Source organism: Thalassophryne amazonica, chromosome 17, assembly GCF_902500255.1.
Source record: "Thalassophryne amazonica chromosome 17, fThaAma1.1, whole genome shotgun sequence".
In the NCBI taxonomy this organism is placed as follows: domain Eukaryota; kingdom Metazoa; phylum Chordata; class Actinopteri; order Batrachoidiformes; family Batrachoididae; genus Thalassophryne; species Thalassophryne amazonica.
In genome coordinates this window covers 39038406-39062797 of record NC_047119.1, presented here as the reverse complement: position 1 = coordinate 39062797, position 24392 = coordinate 39038406, and the positions used below count along the sequence as shown (strand labels likewise).

General features: G+C 44.2%; 1 protein-coding gene across 1 annotated transcript in view; it reads right to left on the bottom strand.

Moving 5' to 3' along the window:
* LOC117530101 (matrix metalloproteinase-17-like) overlaps nt 1-24392 on the bottom strand; it is a 239263-nt gene that overhangs the window by 50709 nt on the left and 164162 nt on the right. The window contains exons 6-8 of the mRNA XM_034193041.1: nt 15739-15915; nt 9999-10101; nt 7689-7771 (exon numbers count right to left, since the gene is read on the bottom strand). Of these exons, the coding sequence (XP_034048932.1) occupies nt 7689-7771; nt 9999-10101; nt 15739-15915 (363 nt within the window). The remainder of the gene's footprint in view (nt 1-7688; nt 7772-9998; nt 10102-15738; nt 15916-24392) is intronic.

Here is a 24392-nt window from a genome sequence, read left to right as displayed (position 1 = left end):
CTAGAGACAAGAAGATGCACACTGAAGTCTATTTATAGCAGTTTTAGTAAATATTTTTGTGAAAAAGCTACATATATAACTTTGAAATATCACTCGGGAGTATCTTTAACTTGTATCTATCAATAAAGACCTAAATTAGACATGAGAATAAACAGTTAAAACATGAAACTTTAAAGTAAGAGTGTATCGCATTTAGTGTCATCTCGTGATGAAGTTGCAGATTGTGTTCTGCCATCCCTGGTCAGAGTTTTGTTGCCCTTCATGTTCTTACTTTGGTAATGGGGATTCTTGCTCCCTTGCCTTTTCTTGTGATCAGCAAAAATGAGGGGTGTCAAACTTGTTGGCCTGCACTGGCAGCTAGTAGACCGCATACAAACACTGACTCCTTTTCTTTTTCTTCAATCTTTCAGTTGCGCTGCAAAATTCCACAGGTGGAGTAAGTATGTCTGATTTAGTTTACTGTATCAACATGGTGGTGCAAAATGGGGGCCTCCATGAGGGGGGCCTGCTCCCAATGTAGATATGGAGGCTTCATTTTAAGCTCATGAAAACCCATTGATTCATTATGCAGGTAACTACACACTAACAGATGGTTATGAATGCTATATTCCATTTCTGCTGATACATGCCCCTGAATCCTACATACTGTACCTTAATCATTTGCGGAGTTTGCATGTGACGGCACTGATTAGATTAGATTACAGATTAGATAGAACTTTATTGATCCTTTGGGAAGACTCCCTCTGGGAAATTGAGGTTTCAGCAGCATTGTGTAGCAGAACACAGGGTAAGAAACACACAGAGTATCAAAAGTGAAAATAATAAAGACAAACAGTTTGCAAATATAATTACACAATATAAATACCAGACATACTGATCAACACTGGTTTACTGGCTACTACTGTTCCTCTCATCCCCGACCTCTGTCTACCTGTTACTCCTCCTCCTCCCCGAGTGAGGAGTTGTGATGAGTAGAGATGTCACAATTCCAAAATGTAACAGGCTAATGACATGAATGTCACATAGGTTCCGGCCCCTTCACACATAACACGAAAGACGCAGAAACCGGATGAAAATCTGCTAATGAATAATGAAATGGGGAACCACAAACATTCCACCTGCTTGTCGGGAGGGACATGTGGTTCGAACAGGCATGCACGATACCGCGGCAATGGTTTCATGCACCCTCGTGTTCGCGCGCACGAAATCAGTGCAAGCACGTGGAAAGTCATGTACACAGCAGCAGAGCAAAAATTAAACACCATAATTTATAATACTTGATTCCTGCTTTAAAGAGCGGATTTAGCTTCCGCCTAGACGTACACCAGGAAGTAATGAATGACATGGATTACTGTTCTCTTTTATGTTGACATTAATTACCTGATGCGTTCGGGCCGACTGGCTCCCGTCTCATGAACAGCCGGGGAAATCTCACAGTACGAACCTTGCGGGGGCATCGCGTGGGGTTATTTCCCGCATGGCACTATATTCATCAGCTTGCGGTGCGGTGACGCTCCAGTCAGCTGAAGCAATATGTTTAATTTATTCCCACCTGAGGACAGCATGCTGACATCCCGCTTCAGTACAGTTATGTGAGATCGTATCCTACAAGCCAGTACAGGTGTTCCCCAGCTGTGAGTTGCGAACACAGATATCTGAACAGCTGCATGTTGCAGGGGGACATGCCCACCTCTGTGTGCGGACCTGTGCAGCTCACAGAAAAAAACTCACTCTCTGTACCTTCATTCTGTTAGTTTTATTCTTTGTATGTATTATTATGTGCCTGTCCTGCATCTTTCTGATGGTCTGTGTTTGTAATGTAACACGTGGAGTGCACTGAGCCATCATTTCTGTTTGTCAGATTGCTTGCCTCTACTGGTGGTTGTCTCTCACTGCAGTATTGTAGCACTTCCTGTTCCGGAGCACAGCAGTGTTTTGCTGTATCTGTTAGCTGTTTAATCTGCGCAGTTAGATTGATCTAGATATCTAGATAACGATTTTGTTTCCCAGTGCAATCTTCACGTGCCTTAACTAAGCACTCCTTCTGCTGAATCACCTCTAAATTATTTACACATTATTCACTTTGCGTGTTTTTAGGAATCCGCTAGCTTAGCGCAGCTACTAGCTCTTAGCCGTTTAGCATGGCGGCTTCTCCTGTCTCATCCCGGCACTTTTCTGCTCTGGGTGTGAAATGTTTAGTTATTCCTCGGCATCCTTTAGCAGTAACGGTACTTGTAATAAGTGTAGCTTATTCATAGCTTTGGAGGCCAGGCTGGGCGGATTGGAGACTCGGCTCCGCACCGTGGAAAATTCTACAGCTAGCCAGGCCCCTGTAGTCGGTGCGGACCAAGGTAGCTTAGCCGCCATTAGTTCCCCTCTGGCAGATCCCGAGCAGCCGGGAAAGCAGGCCGACTGGGTGACTGTGAGGAGGAAGCGTAGTCCTAACAGAAGCCCCGTGTACAACCGCCAACCCGTTCACATTTCTAACCGTTTTTCCCCACTCGACGACACACCCGCCGAGGATCAAACTCTGGTTATTGGCGACTCTGTTTTGAGAAATGTGAAGTTAGCGACACCAGCAACCATAGTCAATTGTCTTCCGGGGCCAGAGCAGGCGACATTGAAGGAAATTTGAAACTGCTGGCTAAGGCTAAGCGTAAATTTGGTAAGATTGTAATTCACGTCGGCAGTAATGACACCCGGTTACGCCAATCGGAGGTCACTAAAATTAACATTGAATCGGTGTGTAACTTTGCAAAAACAATGTCGGACTCTGTAGTTTTCTCTGGGCCCCTCCCCAATCGGACCGGGAGTGACATGTTTAGCCGCATGTTCTCCTTGAATTGCTGGCTGTCTGAGTGGTGTCCAAAAAATGAGGTGGGCTTCATAGATAATTGGCAAAGCTTCTGGGGAAAACCTGGTCTTGTTAGGAGAGACGGCATCCATCCCACTTTGGATGGAGCAGCTCTCATTTCTAGAAATCTGGCCAATTTTCTTAAATCCTCCAAACCGTGACTATCCAGGGTTGGGACCAGGAAGCAGAGTTGTAGTCTTACACACCTCTCTGCAGCTTCTCTCCCCCTGCCATCCCCTCATTACCCCATCCCCGTAGAGACGGTGTCTGCTCCCAGACCACCAATAACCAGCAAAAATCTATTTAAGCATAAAAATTCAAAAAGAAAAAATAATATAGCACCTTCAACTGCACCACAGACTAAAACAGTTAAATGTGGTCTATTAAACATTAGGTCTCTCTCGTCTAAGTCCCTGTTGGTAAATGATATAATAATTGATCAACATATTGATTATTCTGCCTTACAGAAACCTGGTTACAGCAGGATGAATATGTTAGTTTAAATGAGTCAACACCCCCGAGTCACACTAACTGTCAGAATGCTCGTAGCACGGGCCGAGGCGGAGGATTAGCAGCAATCTTCCATTCCAGCTTATTAATTAATCAAAAACCCAGACAGAGCTTTAATTCATTTGAAAGCTTGACTCTTAGTCTTGTCCATCCAAATTGGAAGTCCCAAAACCAGTTTTATTTGTTATTATCTATCGTCCACCTGGTCGTTACTGTGAGTTTCTCTGTGAATTTTCAGACCTTTTGTCTGACTTAGTGCTTAGCTCAGATAAGATAATTATAGTGGGCGATTTTAACATCCACACAGATGCTGAGAATGACAGCCTCAACACTGCATTTAATCTATTATTAGACTCTATTGGCTTTGCTCAAAATGTAAATGATCCACCCACCACTTAATCATATCTTAGATCTTGTTCTGACTTATGGTATGGAATAGAAGACTTAACAGTATTCCCTGAAAACTCCCTTCTGTCTGATCATTTCTTAATAACATTTACATTTACTCTGATGGACTACCCAGCAGTGGGGAATAAGTTTCATTACACTAGAAGTCTTTCAGAAAGCGCTGTAACTAGGTTTAAGGATATGATTCCTTCTTTATGTTCTCTAATGCCATATACCAACACAGTGCAGAGTAGCTACCTAAACTCTGTAAGTGAGATAGAGTATCTCGTAAATAGTTTTACATCCTCATTGAAGACAACTTTGGATGCTGTAGCTCCTCTGAAAAAAGAGAGCTTTAAATCAGAAGTGCCTGACTCCGTGGTATAACTCACAAACTCGTAGCTTAAGCAGATAACCCGTAAGTTGAGAGGAAATGGCGTCTCACTGATTTAGAAGATCTTCACTTAGCCTGGAAAAAGAGTCTGTTGCTCTAAAAGCCCTCCGTAAAGCTAGGACATCTTTCTACTCATCACTAATTGAAGAAATAAGAACAACCCCAGGTTTCTTTTCAGCACTGTAGCCAGGCTGACAAAGAGTCAGAGCTCTATTGAGCTGAGTATTCCATTAACTTTAACTAGTAATGACTTCATGACTTTCTTTGCTAACAAAATTTTAACTATTAGAGAAAAAATTACTCATAACCATCCCAAAGACGTATCGTTATCTTTGGCTGCTTTCAGTGATGCCGGTATTTGGTTAGACTCTTTCTCTCCGATTGTCCTGTCTGAGTTATTTTCATTAGTTACTTCATCCAAACCATCAAAATGTTTATTAGACCCCATTCCTACCAGGCTGCTCAAGGAAGCCCTACCATTATTTAATGCTTCGATGTTAAATTTGATCAATCTATCTTTGTTAGTTGGCTATGTACCACAGGCTTTTAAGGTGGCAGTAATTAAACCATTACTTAAAAAGCCATCACTTGACCCAGCTATCTTAGCTAATTATAGGCCAATCTCCAACCTTCCTTTTCTCTCAAAAATTCTTGAAAGGGTAGTTGTAAAACAGCTAACCGATCATCTGCAGAGGAATGGTCTATTTGAAGAGTTTCAGTCAGGTTTTAGAATTCATCATAGTACAGAAACAGCATTAGTGAAGGTTGCAAATGATCTTCTTATGGCCTCGGACAGTGGACTCATCTCTGTGCTGTTCTGTTAGACCTCAGTGCTGCTTTTGATACTGTTGACCATAAAATTTTATTACAGAGATTAGAGCATGCCATAGGTATTAAAGGCACTGCGCTGCGGTGGTTTGAATCATATTTGTCTAATAGATTACAATTTGTTCATGTAAATGGAGAATCTTCTTCACAGACTAAAGTTAATTATGGAGTTCCACAAGGTTCTGTGCTAGGACCAATTTTATTCACTTTATATATGCTTCCCTTAGGCAGTATTATTAGACGGTATTGCTTAAATTTTCATTGTTACGCAGATCATACCCAGCTTTATCTATCCATGAAGCCAGAGGACACACACCAATTAGCTAAACTGCAGGATTGTCTTACAGACATAAAGACATGGATGACCTCTAATTTCCTGCTTTTAAACTCAGATAAAACTGAAGTTATTGTACTTGGCCCCACAAATCTTAGAAACATGGTGTCTAACCAGATCGTTACTCTGGATGGCATTACCCTGACCTCTAGTAATACTGTGAGAAATCTTGGAGTCATTTTTGATCAGGATATGTCATTCAAAGCGCATATTAAACAAATAGTAGGACTGCTTTTTTTGCATTTACGCAATATCTCTAAAATTAGAAAGGTCTTGTCTCAGAGTGATGCTGAAAAACTAATTCATGCATTTATTTCCTCTAGGCTGGACTATTGTAATTCATATTATCAGGTTGTCCTAAAAGTTCCCTAAAAAGCCTTCAGTTAATTCAAAATGCTGCAGCTAGAGTACTAACGGGGACTAGAAGGAGAGAGCATATCTCACCCATATTGGCCTCTCTTCATTGGCTTCCTGTTAATTCTAGAATAGAATTTTAAATTCTTCTTCTTACTTATAAGGTTTTGAATAATCAGGTCCCATCTTATCTTAGGGACCTCGTAGTACCATATCACCCCCAATAGAGCGCTTCGCTCTCAGACTGCAGGCTTACTTGTAGTTCCTAGGGTTTGTAAGAGTAGAATGGGAGGCAGAGCCTTCAGCTTTCAGGCTCCTCTCCTGTGGAACCAGCTCCCAATTCAGATCAGGGAGACGGACACCCTCTCTACTTTTAAGATTAGGCTTAAAACTTTCCTTTTGCCAAAGCTTATAGTTAGGGCTGGATCAGTGACCCTGAACCATCCCTTAGTTATGCTGCTATAGACGTAGACTGCTGGGGGGTTCCCATGATGCACGTTTCTTTCTCTTTTTGCTCTGTATGCACCACTCTGCATTTAATCATTAGTGATCGATCTCTGCTCCCCTCCACAGCATGTCTTTTCCTGGTTCTCTCCCTCAGCCCCAACCAGTCCCAGCAGAAGACTGCCCCTCCCTGAGCCTGGTTCTGCTGGAGGTTTTCTTCCTGTTAAAAGGGAGTTTTTTCCTTCCACTGTAGTCAAGTGCTGCTCACAGGGGGGTCGTTTGACCGTTGGGGTTTTACATAATTATTGTATGGCCTTGCCTTACAATATAAAGCGCCTTGGGGCAACTGTTTGTTGTGATTTGGCGCTATATAAAAAAAAAAATTGATTGATTGATTGATTTCCAGCTGTCATGGAGTTACTGGCCGGTGATCAGCTGACAGGCGCTTTGCCGCGCTGTGTGCGCTCAGACATGGCTGGCCGGTCTCCATGTGATCATGTCTGTACATACATATCAGCATTTCATGCAAGTGTGACCCACGCCACATGTGTTGCAGGGGAGGCGCAAAAGACACACACACCACATGTGTTGCGGGGAGGGGGGGCGGAGGCGGTGTGACATATGCGCACGTGTGCAATACACACACAGGCCACACGTGTTGAGGGGAGAGTCGACACTCTGGCACCACATGTGTGTTGCTTGGTTTCGCCACAATCGTGGGGCACTTTGACACTTTTCACAGACAGGTCGAATGTGGTCGCCTATTGTCTACTGTCGTACCAGGATGTTGGATGTTTGTGTGTGTGTCACCTGGAATGTGGCCAACACCTGTTGCGAGAGGGATCAAATGGGCTCTCACAGGGCACTCTCTGTCTTTCGGCCGCTGGTGTGCACGATTAGTTGTAGCGTCAGGTGTACAAGGCGTTAGAGGAGGATCTGATTTTTCACGAATGGCATGCAATTCCTCCTTCCTGCGCTAGTCGGCTTCAGTCGTGTTAGTGTGTGAAGGCGCCCTTAAGGAGGTAAAATTATGTGAGACAAAGACTAATGTTTTCTGCTATTGTTGATGTTTTCTGGTATTGTTGAGTATCATTGATGTAAATTAAAAAAACAAAACAAATGTCTTGTCAAACAGCTGGCAGTAGATGATTAGCAGATGTGTTGAGGCATGTGGGCTGATATCAACATGCTGCGTGCTGAGATTTATCAAAAACTATCATCTGACACCTGGAAGCTTGCAAGACACAATCTGCATCTTGATGAATTCAAATGTGCAGAAACCAGCATTTTAAGGGCAAAATTAGGAATCAATGACATATAAAGGCTTGTGCATCTGTCTTGTAGTTCCGTATAAAACTGGAACTGGACGGTAAATTTGAAAGCCTGATGCCGTTTTTGGATTGAAGTCTCTTAGCATGGCTCAATGGGCTCATGTCAGCAGGGTGGACACCCTCAACATCATCCTGCTTCTTTCAGTCTCCTACTTTACATTATTTGTGCTCCTGTAGCTGTTTTCTGGTTTTGTTTTGTTTTGTTTCCCCCCAGACAAACTCTGCAGCATCATCTCTTTCTGGTTCCTTTACCTTTGAAAAAGAAGGCCTCCCCTCGTATCTGGGCCACTGCATCAAAGTGACTGGTGCATCTGTCTGGGGCATCTCGCGCCAGCCTGAGAGAGATGTGAACGAAAGAAGAGCTGGGAAATAAAGTTGTGAGCCTCGTACAAAATTTTAAAAACTGACATTTTAAAGCAAAGTTTCTGTGTTCTGATTAGTTAGTTTTATCAGCGTCAGATGATTCATGTCTGTGGCTTTCACTTATATTCACAATAATACCGGTTTTCTTTGCCTGTGAAGCAGTCATATCCATAAGAATTTGGACAATGTCATGGTGGTGTAAAAAAGGATTTTCTTTAACAAAAAATTTTCTTTAACAAACAAATTTTCATGCACCAACACAGTCTCACAGCAAGTCGTGATTCAGCAGCATGAAATATACATTAATCTATTGGTTTGTGATATTGTGACAAAAAGTGCCTAATTTTCGTCATGGCAGCACACATCCATTCTAATACATTCCGTGATGGCTACACGAAATTAAAAGTGAAGCCGGGGGGGGGCAGAGTCGGGGCGATTATGGTTAGGGTTGGGGGTGGGAGTACAGTTAGTAATAGTGAGTTAAAAAACCCTGTCACAAAAATTTGAATCATTTCGTGACGGGAGCACGAAATAAAACGTGACACTGGGCTGATTCTAACAGGTGCTGGAACAGGCCAAAACTGCACTATCCCAGTTTTTCCAGTCACAAGAACCAATAGCTCCTTCAGAGATATCTAGGCATCTTGTGGCTTTTCTCTAGTCTCCTTCTCTATATCACATCTACATGTGACACTATGCACAGTTTCTCCAACCACAACTACAGAAGCCTTGAAAAGTGAATAGAGTTGCATTATGAGGGGCATCTGGAGTAAAAATTCACCAAACCAAGCATGCAGAAGATGATGTGGATATTGTTCATGTACTGCACAGTGAGATTAAAAAAGTCATTGATATATTATGGCTTAAAGGTTTTGTGTACTGTAGTTTATTAATTAGTAATTTAGATTCACAGCTGACTGGCAGAGAATCAGAACCCTGACGCTGGAGATGTCCAACATCCTGGCAGGGGGATTAGGCTTATACAACTGCTCAAAGTCGCTGGCCCAATGGGACCACACAGCAGAGTCATTTGTCAGAACCGAGGTGTAGGTTTGTTGGAACACAGAGCTTTGATTCCTCTGTAAGATAGCCAAGGGTCACTACACCACAGATGGTGTGTCACCTGTTCAGAGTCCTCTAACAAATCACAGCCTGCTTTCTCTGCTCCTTGTACAACCTGGAACTGCCACCAAGATGACAAATCCTCATGGCACCCTCACACAAATAAACGCCTCCTCCCGTTAACACTGGTGACACACATGCAATCTCTGGCAGTTTCCATGGAAGGGTCTTGTCAAGTAGAAACTCTCACATTCTATGTGGGTCATTTTTGTCTGTAAGTCCTCCACCCAGAGCGTGTACAAACTTAAGATTTTAAAATAATATACACCTATCATTAAATGATAACATTAATAACTTACATTTGCAAGGGAATATCGCATTTATGAGGGGCGGATGTAGCTTAAGGTCCTCACTTGAAGCTATGTACCCCCTAGTTGCAACCCCCTATGTCCCTTAGGGGGGTTGCAACTTGGTTGGGTGTGCAAAAGTTTAACTATGCACTCCACCCACACCCACTACAAATCTCTAGTCTTTTTGTGCATTCTCAGGCAGTTTGAGAGGTTAAATGCTGAATCTCAAGTCATTGGTTATAAACACAATTTTTATTTCTAACACCAGAAATTTTTTAATTCTGCAGGCAGCAGTGTTCAACTCAATCAATCATTCGCATATTTTATCACACCACTGTCAGTGGCTCGTGAGTGGGGGGGGGCTGCAACCACCTTAAATCCCCTCTTGATCCTCCAGTGTTTGCAATGATCAATTTTACTTTGGAACAAATGTAATAAAGCCTATTACTGATTTTGATGCTAAGGATGCTGACTTTCACAAAACGTCATGCATCTTCCACGTATTCTGTCTTTAGTTCATTCATAAAAACTGTATGGACACCCTGAGTCCTGATTTGGCAAGTAAAGTATGACCAAGAAAAAAAACAAACACCACCACCAAAAACCCTCAGGAATTTCCTCAAATTTGGTGTTGACAGATGATTGGACACATATTGCTGAAAACCTTTTTTTTAAAACTTATTAGAAAAAAAAAGTGTTTCTGTGTTTCTCAGAGTTACATAGAGAAGAACATTATGACTAAAAGTGAGTAGATCTTTTATTGGCCTTGTCCTAATATTGGACTTACGGTACAGTGGATCGGTTTTCAGGAAGGTCGAGCAGGACAGGAGGCTCTGCTGTTTGGGACGGGTTTTCAGGTCGATTTGTGTGCGACACCGAGTCTCTGACACCTAGGATGAGGCCAAAGGTCAACTCAAAGGAATATACAACATGACCAAGAACACTCTGTTGACTGTTGGATGTCTGCACTATTCCCAATATTATGAACACTGAGATTGGTTTTTTTTTTTCTACTTAGCTTTTCTTTAACTGATACATCAGTGTTCAAATACCTCCATCCATCCATCCATTTTCTTCTGCTTTATCCGGAGTCGGGTCGCGGGGGCAGCAGCTCAAGCAAAGCCGCCCAGACCTCCCGCTCCACACACACCTCCCCCAGCTCCTCTGGGGGAACCCCAAGGCGTTCCCAAGCCAGCCAAGAGATGTAGTACCTCCAGCGTGTCCTGGGTCTTCCCCGAGGCCTCCTCCCAATGGGACGTGCCCGGAACACCTCTCCAGCGAGGCGTCCAGGGGGCATCCGGAAAAGATGCCCGAGCCACCTCAACTGACTCCTTTCGATGTGGTGGAGCAGCGGCTCGACTCCGAGCTCCTCCCAAGTGACCGAGCTCCTCACCCTATCTCTAAGGGAGCGCCCAGCCACCCTGCAGAGGAAACTCATCTCGGCCGCTTGTACTCGCGATCTCGTTCTTTCGGTCATGAGCCAAATCTCATGACCATAGGTGAGGATCGGAACGTATATCGATCGGTAAATCGAGAGCTTTGCCCCCCCACTGAGCTCTCTCTTCACCACGACGGTCCGATACAGCGACCGCATCACTGCAGATGCTGCACCGATCCGTCTATCAATCTCACGCTCCATCCGTCCCTCACTCATGAACAAGACCCCGAGATACTTAAACTCCTCCACTTGAGGCAAGGACACTCCACCGACCTGAAGAGGGCAAAGCACCTTTTTCTGGTCGAGAACCATGGCCTCGGATTTGGAGGTGCTGATCTTCATCCCGGACGCTTCACACTCGGCTGCAAACCGCCCCAGTGCACGCTGAAGGTCCTGATTTCACAAAGCCAACAGAACCACATCGTCCACAAACAGCAGAGACGAGATTCTGTGGTTCCCAAACCATATCCCCTCTACACCCTGGCTGCGCCTAGAAATTCTGTCCATAAAAATAATGAACAGAACCGGTGACAAAGGGCAGCCCTGGCGGAGGCCAACGTGCACTGGAAACAGGTTTGACTTACTACCGGCAATGCGAACCAAGCTCCTGCTGTGGTCGTACAGGGACCGGATAGCCCTTAGCAAAGGACCCCGGACCCCGTACTCCCGGAGCACCACCCACAGGGTGCACCGAGGGACACGGTCGAACGCCTTCTCCAGATCCACAAAACACATGTGGACTGGTTGGGCAAACTCCCATGAACCCTCGAGCACCCGATGGAGGGTGTAGAGCTGGTCCAGTGTGCCGCGACCAGGATGAAAACCACACTGCTCCTCCTGAATCTGAGGTTCGACCATCGGTCAAATTCTCCTCTCCAGTACTCTGGAATAGACCTTACCGGGGAGGCTGAGGAATGTGATCCCCCTATAGTTGGAACACACCCTCCGGTCCCCCTTCTTAAATAGAGGGACCACCACCCCGGTCTGCCAATCCAGAGGCACTGTCCCAGATCGCCACGCGATGTTGCAGAGGCGTGTCAGCCAAGACAGTCCCACAACATCCAGAGACTTAGAGTACTCAGGACGGACTTCATCCACCCCAGGAGCCTTGCCACTGAGGAGCTTTCTAACCACCTCGGTGACTTCGGCCTGGGTAATGGATGAGTCCGCCTCTGAGTCCCCAGTCTTTGCTTCCTCTTCGGAAGACGTGATGATGGGATTGAGGAGATCCTCAAAGTATTCCTTCCATCGCCCGACAACATCCCCAGTCAGGGTTAACAGCTCCCCACCCGCACCGTAAACAGTGCTAGTGGAGAGCTGCTTCCGCCTCCTGAGGCGTCGGACGGTTTGCCAGAATCTCTTCGAGGCTGACCGATAGTCCTTCTCCATGGCCTCCCCGAACTCCTCCCAGACCCGAGTTTTTGCCTCTGCGACTGCACGAGCTGCGGCACGCTTGGCCTGCCGGTACCAGTCAGCTGCCTCCGGGGTCCCAACTACCAACAAAGATAAGTAGGACTCCTTCTTCAGCTTGACGGCATCCCTTACTTCCGGCGTCCACCACCGGGTTCGGGGATTGCCGCCGCGACAGGCACCACAGACCTTGTGACCACAGCTACGAGTGGCCGCATCGACAATGCAGGTGGAGAACATGGTCCACTCGGACTCCATGTCTCCAACCTCCCCCGGAATCTGGGAGAAGCTCTCCCGGAGGTGGGAGTTCCCAGCAGACCCTCATGATACGTTTGGGCCTGCCAGGTCTGACCGGCTTCCTCCCCTCCCAGCGGATCCAACTCACCACCAGGTGGTGATCGGTCGACAGCTCTGCCCCTCTGTTCACTCGAGTGTCCAAGACACGTGGCCAAAGGTCAGATAATACGACTACAAAGTCGATGATCGACCTCCGGCTCAGGGTGTCCTGGTGCCACTAATGGACACCCTTGTGCTCGAACATGGTGTTCGTGATGGACAAACTGTGACTAGCACAGAAGTCCAACAACTGAACACCACTCGGGTTCAGAAATCCCCCAGGGGAACAATGGAGTCCCCAGTCAGAGTGCTATCTAGTACCCCTCCCAGGGACTCCAGGAAGGTCGGGTACTCTGCACTGCTGCTTGTCCCATAGGCCGAGAAAATGGTGAGAGACCTGTCCCCGACCCGAAGGCGTAGGGACGTGACCCTCTCGTTCACTGGAGTGAATTCCAACACATGGCGACTGAGCTGGGGAGCAACAAACAATGCAACCCAAGCTCTCCGCCTCTCCCCGTGTGCAACGCCAGAAAAATGAAGCATCCAGCCCCTCTCCAGGAGTTGGGTACCAGAGCCCAAGCTGTGCGTGGAGGTGAGCCCAACTATCTCTATTCAGTGTCTCTCAACCTCCCGCACAAGCTCAGGCTCCTTCCCCCCCAGCGAGGTGACATTCCACATCCCAACAGCCAGGGGCTGTAAGCATGGACTGGGCCGCCGGGCCACCCGCCTTCGACCGCCACCCAATCCTCTCTGCACCCGACCCCCATGGCCCCCTCTGCAGGTGGTGAACCCACAGGAGAGCGGGCCCACGTCCCTCTTTCGGGCTGAGCCCGGCCGGGCCCCATGGGCTAAGGCCCAACCACCAGGCACTCGCACGCGAGCCCCAACCCCAGGCCTGGCTCCAGGGTGGGGCCCCGGCTCCGCCATACCGGGCGACGTCTCGGTCCTTGATTTTTTAGTGGTCATGGAGGTTCTGAACTGCCCTTAGTCTGACCCGTCACCTAGGACCTGTTTGCCTTGGGAGACCCTACAAGGGGCACAAAGCCCCCAACAACATAGCTCCTAGGATCATCCGGGTACGCAAACTCCCCCACCACGATAAGGTGGCAGCTAGAGGGGGAGCAAATACCTCCCATTCATTTAATTTCACAGTGAAAAATTCCAGATTTTTTTTTTTGCTGTTTGAAAAGCATATTGCCTGTTCAGCAAAGCAAGCAAACTGTTTTTAGATGGAAAAAATAGTCTAAACATTTGCAATTTGAAGTTTATAACTCTCAGCATTCACTGACATGTACACCAAGTGATGAGGGATCATTAATGTCCATTACCATCAAAAACGTCCTCTCCAAACTATATTGTGATCCAGACAAAATGTGTGGATGTGGTTGCTGAACTGTGACAAATGAGAGGAAATCTCTGCGTATGTGTCATTTGTTTATTTATTTTTGGTTTGTGTCTGTTATGAGACCTGTGTGGGACTCGATAACAGTCACTGGAGGAGATATTTATCCACGACTGTTGTCTGATTCCTGCAATTTTGGTTCAGACATCAGAAGCATCTCGATTTTACATTATGTACTAACACAGAGAGAGTTTGATGCATTTTCCTGGCTGTGGAAAAATACAGGACAGGAAACAAAAAGGTCAACAAAAACTCATTTTTGCTTACACAAACTAATGAAACACATAATTAATGATAACATAATCCACTGAACAGAAGCGACACCAGGCGTCCCGTTATTCTTGCTTTTTCATAATTCAATTCAGAGTCTCAGCTCCCAGAAGCCTGTCAAATCACGGTTCCCTCTCACTCTTAATTCTCGCTTTTGTGTCCATCACTGTCATTTTATGTATCAAGAACTGGCAAAATGAGGTCACTCCACAATGAGGCCAGTTAACTCTGAGCATGTTTTCATCAATTCAATAAACGTTTGACAGAGACCTCATCACTTGGTGCTTTCTTCAACAACAGTCCTCCATATGGTCCACCTGTTGAGCTTTTTCCCCTCCACAGAACAAGACAACACGGACGTAAACAGATTTTGAAATATTTGGGAAGACTGAATAAAAAAAGAAAAGAAAAAAAAATCAACAACATTCCTACCCTGGTGGTCATGTAGAGCAGCAGCTAATTGAGTTCAGAAGGTGGACTACTGGTATGTAGACCTAGGTTAAACTCCCAGTCATAATACCGGTTTGTGTCCTTGGGCAAGACACTTCTGTACTGTGCGGGTCCACCTAGCTGTAAATGGGTAGCAACCTACTATGTCTAGAGGAAGTCATAGACTTATCCACTTTATGCTACATCGTCTGGGAATATGCACCAGCATCATGAAGAGTTTGATGAATCCAGTGGGGACATGGTCAAAAAGGAAAAATATGGTGTTTTTAAGCCCATGCTTCATCATGATTGACATCCCTGTCATGTTCTCACAGCATCACACATTACAACTAATTTCTTACCACTCACATGGTCAAGGGTGGACAACATCCAATAAGTTCTTACAACACTCTTACAATGAACATCGCACTACACGTGTACTACATTTGCACTGTGTCCTTCAAGTCATAATCAATCCATGTCATGTGTGGCTATTTTTCATTGGTTCTGCAAGTTTTCTTGTGTCCACATGCAGGTTCAAAATTAATGTACAGTCAGAAAAACAGCTCTCCTGATAAACATGGCCTCCCTGATTAATCACACAGCTGGTTGTGTGTGCGTAAGTGCACATGTATGCTTATGGCAAACTTTGATTTGTACAAGGAGGTGGGAGATAGTTTCTACTTTGGCTGCCTTTCACCACCATGGACAGCGACCAGCACATTTCAGAAAGCCACAGACTACTGCGGTCCATACGAGGTTTAATTATTTCAATAATATATCAATGCAGTCATTACTATGTCTTTGTTAAGAGCTTACTGCATTCTGATTTGACCACGTCCTCTATATGGACTTTTTGACCATGTCCTCATCTGTGTCTACTGTGTTTGTACTACGCTGCACAAGTTTTTAGTGTCTCCACCAACTTTTTTGGAGTGGAAACTTTCCTGAGTGTGACAGGGGTTGAAGGGTCCATATGATGCGACGTGGATGGAACACCAGTCCATCGCAAGTTCTTTCCCCAGCCAAGGCTAGTACCCATTTCCAGCTGAATGGACTAGGGCGATGCCAATGAAGTGTCTCATCTAAGAACACAGGAAGCCTGAAGCACCCCTGAAATCAAAATCAGATCTGTAGGTTGGTAGTACAACTCCCATGCCACAGACCCATCTATGCAGATATCTTATACCAGATGCACCTTTAAAGCATAATACAGAAATATGGTGGCATGTTGCTTCATACCATACAGCTGCCAGACGCGGACCTTGTCTTCATATGGTAGGTCATATTTCAGAGGGTCACCAACAGGTCCATGGTAGTACGGTCTCATGATGGACTCCATGGCTGAAGTATGGACCAGACCGATGGCGTGACCAAACTCATGCACCGCAACTGCAAACAGATCCATTCCATGGGAGTCTGGAAGAATCAGAGCAACACAATCACAACATACAGAAATGGCAAATATGGGAAAACAAAACTCAAAACAAACACTGCAAAAGTCATGCTGTGTCATGATTTGGCCCATTCTGGGCTCTTGTTGTGTTCTGGACTCATATTTGTATCTGTCTTCTGTCTGCGATCCTCGGTCTTTGATTTTCTGTGTATCATACTTGAGCCATGTGTCTAGTTCCATTCCAGTTTTGACCGACCTTTGTTTTTCTCCATTGCCAAATTCAAATTCAAATTTATTAATTTATATAGCACCAATTCACAATGATATCATCTCAAGGTGCTTCACACAACATAATAAAAACAGAAAAACTGAATTCAAAATTTAAAAACACAATAAAAAGACAAAACCATAAAATAATACAAGAATAAAAACACATCATAACACTAATGAAAAAACAAGGAAAACAAATGAGTCTTTAAACGTGATTTAAAAGTCTCCACAGTATCCGACTGCCATATGTGTGCCGGGCGATCATTCCACAGAGCTGAGGCACGGTAGAAGAAAGCTCTGTGACCAGCAGACTTTTTATTCACCCTGGGAACACATAAAAGTCCTGCACCCTGAGAACGCAGGGCCCGAGCTGGTACATAGGGGCTTACCAGGTCAGCCAGATAGGGAGGTGCAAGTCCATGAACAGTTTTATAAACTAATAACAGTACCTTAAAATCTGATCCTGCAGCGACTGGAAGCCAGTGCCGGGACGCCAAAACGGGCGTAATGTGGTTGAATTTTCTGCTTTGTGTCAAAAGTCTGGCAGCAGCATTTTGAACCAGTTGAAGACCCCTAATCCTGGACTGCGGTAAACCAGAAAATAGAGCATTACAATAGTCCAATCTAGAAGAGACAAATGTATGAATCAAAGTCTCAGCATCAGCCATAGACAGGATGGGACGAATCTTCGCTATATTTCCCAAATGGAAGAAAGCAGTCCTCGTAATGTCTCTAATGTGGAGGACAAAAGACAAGATAGGATCAAAAATTACCCCAAGATTCCTCACTTTATTCATATGATGTATAACATACGAAACTAAGTTAAGCGCTAGCTGATCAAATTGATGCAGATACCTCGCTGGACCAAGAACTATCACTTCAGTCTTATCAGAATTTAAAAGTAGGAAGTTACTAGATATCCAACTTCTCACTGATGCAAGGCAATCTTCCAAAGATTTTATGTGAATGAGATTACCAGCAGTTATAGGCATGTACAATTGGGTGTCATCAGCATAGTAATAAAAGGCAATCCAAAAACGCTGCAGTATATTCACAAGGGGTGCTACATAAAGGGAAAAAAGCAGGAGGCCTAAAACGGATCCCTGCGGAACCCCAAACTTCATATACCTAAGATCAGAAGAAGTGCCATTGCAAAACACACAGTAAGAATGACGGGACAGGTATGACGTCAACCATGCAAGGGCAGTTCCCGCAATCCCAAAATGATTCTCCAGCCTGTCGAGTAAAATATGATGATCCACAATATCAAACGCAGCACTACGATCCAACAGCACCCAGACTGTAGTGGTATCTGAGTCTATTGCTTGCAAAAGGTCATTCACAACTTTAGTAAGTGCTGTCTCTGTGGAGTGATATTTTCTAAAAGCAGACTTTTTTCTCTATTGTATTATCATTAGCTGTTTCACCTGTTTGTTTTTCTTTTGTCTTATGTGGAATCATCTGTTTTATTTTTCTCATGATTGTATCTCAGTTACTTAAGTCTTAGTTTGGTTCTGTTTCTTACTTTCTTTGTGATATGCTTTTATCACTGGTTTGATTCTCTGCTTATCTTTGTGTAGTCATTAGTCGCATTATCGGTTGTACTTTTGCCATTGTGAGTTCTGTTCTAGTTTAGTAGTAGTCTTATTTTCTTGTTGTTCTCTTTTTAGGCTTGTCACTTTATTTCTTAGTTTTGCCCGTTTGTTTTGTTCACGCCAATAATTGTTTGTTTTGGGCACATCATTTGGGGAGGTGATGGTCTAGTGGCTAAAGCGCTGGGTTTAAGACCAGAGGATCCTTGGTTCAAATCCCAGCCTGACTGGAAAATCACTAAGGGTCCTTTGGGCAAGGTCCTTAATCCCATAGTTGATCCCGGTGTGTAGTGGGCGCCTTACATGGCAGCAGCCTGACATCGGGGTGAATGTGAGGCATTGATGTGTAAAGAGCTTTGGGCGTCTGATGCAGATGGAAAAGCGCTATATTTACCATTTATTTACCATGTGCTTCACTGTTGGTTTTTTCTGTCACTTATTTCTCTTGCTTTGGTCTGCTTTGCTTTCTGTCTCACTGCACTCTCTTGCTCCGCCCTTTTAGGTCACGAGCCCTTTTCCAGAACCTTGCTCACACCTGTTCCACATTCATGCCCTGATTACCCCACCTTGTATTTAAGCCCTCACTTTCTCACGGTTTCTGGCCAGTTTGTTAAATTTTCATTCACTTACCAGCCTTCCACAGTCTTGTTGTTTTGTCTGCCGTGTTGCGACCTTGCCTTGTTTTGACCTCGCTTTTCTCTCTGCCTCTGTACCCTGCCTCACCGTGTTTGAGAATTCTGCTTGTTTTTTGGACCACGTCTCTGCCAACTCCTACTTGTTACGGGTGTCTGGCTGACTGACTACCTGTGTATCATACCTTTGCTCGTTTACCAGATAAAGCCTTTTTTCTACCTCCTAAGTCTACATTGTTTGAGTTGTGCATTTGTGTCCTGTTTGTGCCACGCCCCGGCCCACGCCTGACATACTGTAAGCAAAATAACAGGAAATGTTGACAATTCTACAAAGAATCCTTGTATGAAGCCCACAGGGGTTTTTGAGAAAATCTCTTCAAAAGTGACACAGTACCCCAAATTAAAGGTGTGATTACTGTTATCAAGGACCTTTCAGAGGCACTGTAGCACAGAAAAGAAGGGGAAAAGCAAGTCCTAATTAGGCTCCAAGGCCCATTGGTGCTGGTGCTTATAACAGTTTCCGTAGTGTGAAGCAGGTGAAATTCTACCACTCTTTCAGGACAGGACACAGTCAATTTACTTCCCCAGTCAAAGCCAGTGCTCATTTACAGCTGGATGGAGTGGGACAATGCAGAAGAAGTGTTTTTTTCAAAAGCAGACACAGGTAGCACAACTGGACGTCGAATCCAGGTCAAACAAATTGGATTCTATGCTGCAGTGCAAATCTGTTCTGAAAATCACCCAGAAATGGACCCAAAGAAGAAGTTCAAAAAGGTTTTCAGCTTCTGAACCAAATGCTTTTTAAAATGGTTCACAAACTTTTACGTCCCTCTGTCAGATCAACTCACTAGAACGGGTTAAAAAAGGTATGACATTTTTATATTTTTCTGACACATTACGATAACAGCCAGAGATGGTTTTGTGTTGATGAGCCTGATGCAGAAGATGACCCTGGCTCACATTCTGCTCTGGCAGAATAATAAAGATGATAAACTTCTTTTCTATCATTGGTGAGTGATTTTGTTAAATCACAAACAGTTTTATGTCGGGAAACTCAGCTGAACAGGGGTCAAAGTTCAATTTAGATGAATATGATCATTTGAATGGTGCATGTCACTTCAGGTTTTGCAGCTTCCAGGTTAAACTGGAATGAAAACAGTCTGCAGTGTAAAAAGTGTCTCTGTCCCACACTGACCAAGCCAAACTCCTATTCAGATAGTTCCATAGCTTTTTAGCTTATCTGCTTATGGTGCAAATTAGGAGCCATGACAGACAGCTCGCGAGACTCCGAGTGTTGTTAGGCATATGGTGTAGTGAGATAACTATGGTAATACCGCCTGAGTCCCTGGACTGCCAATCAAAATCCGAGTACGGACAAAGACACCTAAAGAGGCTGCAGGCGATTAAAGCAACTTTCCCTGTATGTTCAGCTAAAAAACAGAAGAGAGAAAGCTTCCTTGTCAGGCTCTGTGGAGCGAGACAAAAACCTGGGGCTCCGTGATTGAGATTTGGCTCTGCACAGGAGTGCTTCAAGTTTTTTGCAAAGTAGCTTAGGGTGCTGCCATGGCTCGGCTCAAGTGTGTTAACCTGACGTTGGACTTGCACAGGGACAAGCCACCTGAGAGAGTCACCAGCCAAACAACCATTCTAATCTGCACCACCACATGGTACAGTGTGGAAAGGTGCACAAAAGAAAGGACACAGGGACACGTTTGGGATTTTGGACAAAATGTGCCATAGTGTTACCATATTTATAGTCTGTCATTCTCTGAGAAAATTGATGATGCCTGTGGACAAAGTTAGGACAAAAATGATTTGCTTGAATAAACCAGAGAAACTTTTTGCAGCTCTGCAGATAGTAGATCACAAACCGGAAGCCAATTTTGACCTAAATGCTACCACTTAAGGGACTAAACAATACTTAAGATCCAGTCTCAGTATACAATGGCCTCCACAAAAATGTATGGCGGCCTTCCCAGAGTGGTATCTTTAGCCAAAAGAGATCAATGAAGGATTACACGGGGATCAACATTTTAAAATACTGAAAAGTATACCACATTATTGGTTTGATTTTAGGTGTTCCAAAAAGGTACAGTTTGGACTATCAATGACTGAACGTTATGGGGTTAAAAGCCAGTTTGCACAGGGGTCAAGAGTTGAAGTTGCTCCAATTTTGTTAGAAAGTGATGCAAATTACTAGTTGAGCAAACAGGATTAAAATAGACATTTGTTTTTGGTAAATTTCAATTTTTCTATTTCACATTATTTTCAAATTATTTAATTATTTATTATTTTTATTTATATAGCGCCAAATCACATACAAACTGCCTCAAGGTGCTTCACATAAGTAAGGTCTAACCTTAGCAACCCCTAGAGCAAACACACAGGCGACACTGGGAAGGAAAAACTCCCTTGAATGATACTGAGGAAGAAACCTTAAGCAGACCAGACTCAGAGGGGTGACCTGCTGCTTAGGCCATTCTAACAGCTACAAGGTTTTTACAAAGTTTTACAAAGCTGAAGAAACAGAAAACATGAAATCAAAACAACATTTGCTGCATCAGTTTCAGGCATGGCATCTCATGGTCAGTCCAGCATCCCATTGTCCACAGAGGCCACTCCCGCACATTTCCCTCCGCACCTTGGACAGAGAGAAAAAAGCAAAATCATTCGGCCGGATAAACCACACCTAACGTATAATTCATCAGCAGTAAATCAACAGGAAAGCAGAGAAAATATTAAGGTGATCGCCAGCCGCTAGCCCTAAGCTTCACTAACAGACCCAGAAATTAGATAAAGTTGAGGTCGATAAAAATAAAATGAATTTCACAGGATAGGAAGCACAGTTCCATGTTATGCCAGTATGCTAGCTATACAAGATGGAGAATAATTGTGTCTTAAGTCTGAATTTGAAAGTCTCCACAAAATCTGACTGTTTGTTCTCCATAAAGCTGGGCTTACACTGTGCAAGTTTTGGCCCTTTTCAGCTGAATTTTCATTCATGTGAGAATTTTTTGGATCGCGCAGAGTTTCAGCTTAATTGTGCGTCTTGCATCGTGCAGTCTATATGGAGTAACAACCTGCGTTTAACCTCTCATGACCACCTCCTGATCGGCAATCGTATGGTTGGATGAAAATCAAACCTGTTTGATATTCTGGTCGGCCCTCTTGAGGGTATCGCGCTGTTGAAGCAGCGGTACAAGCGTACAAGCTGATTTACCCCAACCTCTCGCACTGCACAGAGAGAGCATAAACAGAGATCATCTCTTTTGGAGAGCAGCTTCTGTTTCTTTTTTCTCCCCTTATGCTTCAACTCATGTAAAGTCTTGTATTTTTTTTTAAACTTTGATGTCTCCCATCGAGAGTTTTTGTAAAAATAAGAAATGTTAATAAAGTTTGAAAAAAAAAAAGAAAAAAGAAAAAAGAAAAAAAAAGCTTCTGTTTGCGTTTTGCTTCCGGAAACACGAGTCCGACCTGTGGTTTTTGAACGTACAATGTGAGTAATCAGATCGCATCAGAGCACTGGGCTGTATAGTGTGAGAACATAAATCGTGCGCTCTGAACTTTTACATCCTGTGGTTTTGTCGTACAGTTTGAGCTGGAGCTGAGTACAACAATTGAAAATATCATACAGTATCTGCCCAGCTTAAGGAGACCATTCCACAAAACAGGTGCACAATAAGAGAAGGCTCTGTGACCCACAGACTTTTTATTCACCCTAGGGACACAAAGTAGTCCTGTGCCCTGAGAATGCAGAGCACGGGCTGGTACGTAGGGTTTGATTAGGTTAGCTAAGTAGGTAGGTGCTAGTCCGTGACTAATGTTATAGATTAATACCAGCACCTTAAAATCCGACCTCACAGAGACAAGAAGCCAGTGAGAAAAGTACGAGCAAAGTTTTCCAACTGATACCAACAAATACGCCCATCTGGGTGTGGTATTTGTGCTGGAGACCCTCCTGTCCTGTGCACCAACAGCATTTTCTGTATATTCGTTTTGTGAATTGTTCTGTAATTTATGTCTGTAGCATGGCCCAAGCAGAGGGTCACCCCTTTGAGTCTGGTCTGCTTGAGGTTTCTTCCTCAGAGGGAGTTTTCCCTACCACTCTAGGGGTTAGTAAGGTTAGACCTCACTTGTGTGAAGCGCCTTGAGGCAACTCTGTTGTGATTTGGCACTATATAAATGAAATAAATTAAAATTAAATTAACTAAGAGGAAAAAAAAACCAACTGGAGTGGAGGCAGTGACCGATGCGACAAGAGCCATTTTCAGCTCTGTCTTGTCAAATGCACCATGTACGTTATGAAACAAGTTCACCAAATAACTTTAAATATCATACAAACTGAGAAAGAGGTGAGCTGAAGAAAACTTAAGGAGTACTGAGAGCGCAATATGAGGTAGAGTCAAGCCAAGCACAGAGAGAGAGATCAGTCCGTGTCTGTGTGTGTGCGAGAGGCTGCAGAAGGGGCGGTGCTGTGTGTGACTGGCCAATCACAGAGCATGAAGACAGTCAGTTAGCTAATGAGGATTTTCATTCAGCATGAGCACAGATATTTGATTAGTTTTACTCGTATCATGCTCGCACTCATCAAAAATGCTTTATCCATACCAGATACTCCTCTGAAACGAGTATCCGGCTCAACCCTACCCCTAATGCTGGACTGCAGTAAACCAGAAAATAGAGCATTACAGTAGTCTTGTCTATAAGAGACAAATGCATGGATCAGGATCTCAGCATCAGCAATAGACAGGATGGGGCGAATATTTGCTACATTTCGCAGGCTGAAGAAAGCAGTTCTCGTAATATCCCTACTGTGCAGGTCAAAGGACAATGTAGGATCAAAAATCACCCCAAGGTTCCTCACTTTGTCAGTGTAATGTATGACACATGAGCCTAGGGCTAATACATCCCAGTGGCTTTACTGATTGTGGCTGTCAATGGATTGTTAAATTTCTCAGCAGGTATGACACACAAACAGCTAAATTAACTCCACCAAGTTTGGTGTAAGTGCTGTACAGAGACCACATGGGGTCAGCACATTAAATACCTCAGGAAAAGTATTTTCCACAGAAGTCACATACAACATCCACATCCTACTGACCAACTACGTTGTGAGCCGATTTGTGTCAGAAACCACAGAGACTGAGAATACAATACATTGAGACAGGGTAATTGGCTACTTGCCAATACACCGTACCAAAAATAACTGCTACTCCAGTTTTTGGAGGCTTGCATCACCAAGTCATCCTGGAGCTCCTATATCAGCTGAACTCTCCCTTCCAGCAAGCAACGCAGGACAATTAGAGCCAAAACAGCTTAGCAGAAAAAGAGCAGGCCTCATTAAAACCCAGATAATAATAGATTGTGTGTGAAAATATAGTGGAATACAGATCTTATTTGTTGGTATCTGAAACTGCACTGTGTTCAGTTCATTGTTAAATAGTCCAAGGTGTCCCTGACACATGGGTTCTTCATGTTTTTTGGACTAAGGGTTTGTTGTAATGTGCACGTCATTCAACACATGGTGTTGACTGTGCTTTATATACCACTGCAAGAAATAGCTTGGTTTATTGTGAAGGTCTGAAGTATTTTTATACATTTTTTTAGGCACATAAACGCCCCTGCTTTTAAAAATCTTTGAGGATCCAGTAAATGGTGAATCAGGATATTCCATCATTGAGCCGTGGTCTTGTTTCTGTCACAAACTTTGACAGAGTTTGGTAATCCTTGCATATATGGGAAGCCCGTTATGTTGTCGGAAACATGCTGCAACATCATTGGAAGTGCTGTGGTTGTGCTAATGTTATACTACCGGCATGTAACAGTGTCTGGCATGCCAGCAGAGGGAGTTGCAGACTCTCATGGTACAGAATCTGAGAACAAGCATTGAATTAATGGGCCTCAGGTCCTATATAGGGCTTATTTCAACAGTGCAAACACAAAGAGACACACAGTGAGCCCACTGAGCCATGTTGTGTTCCATGTGATACACCCACAAGTCTATGG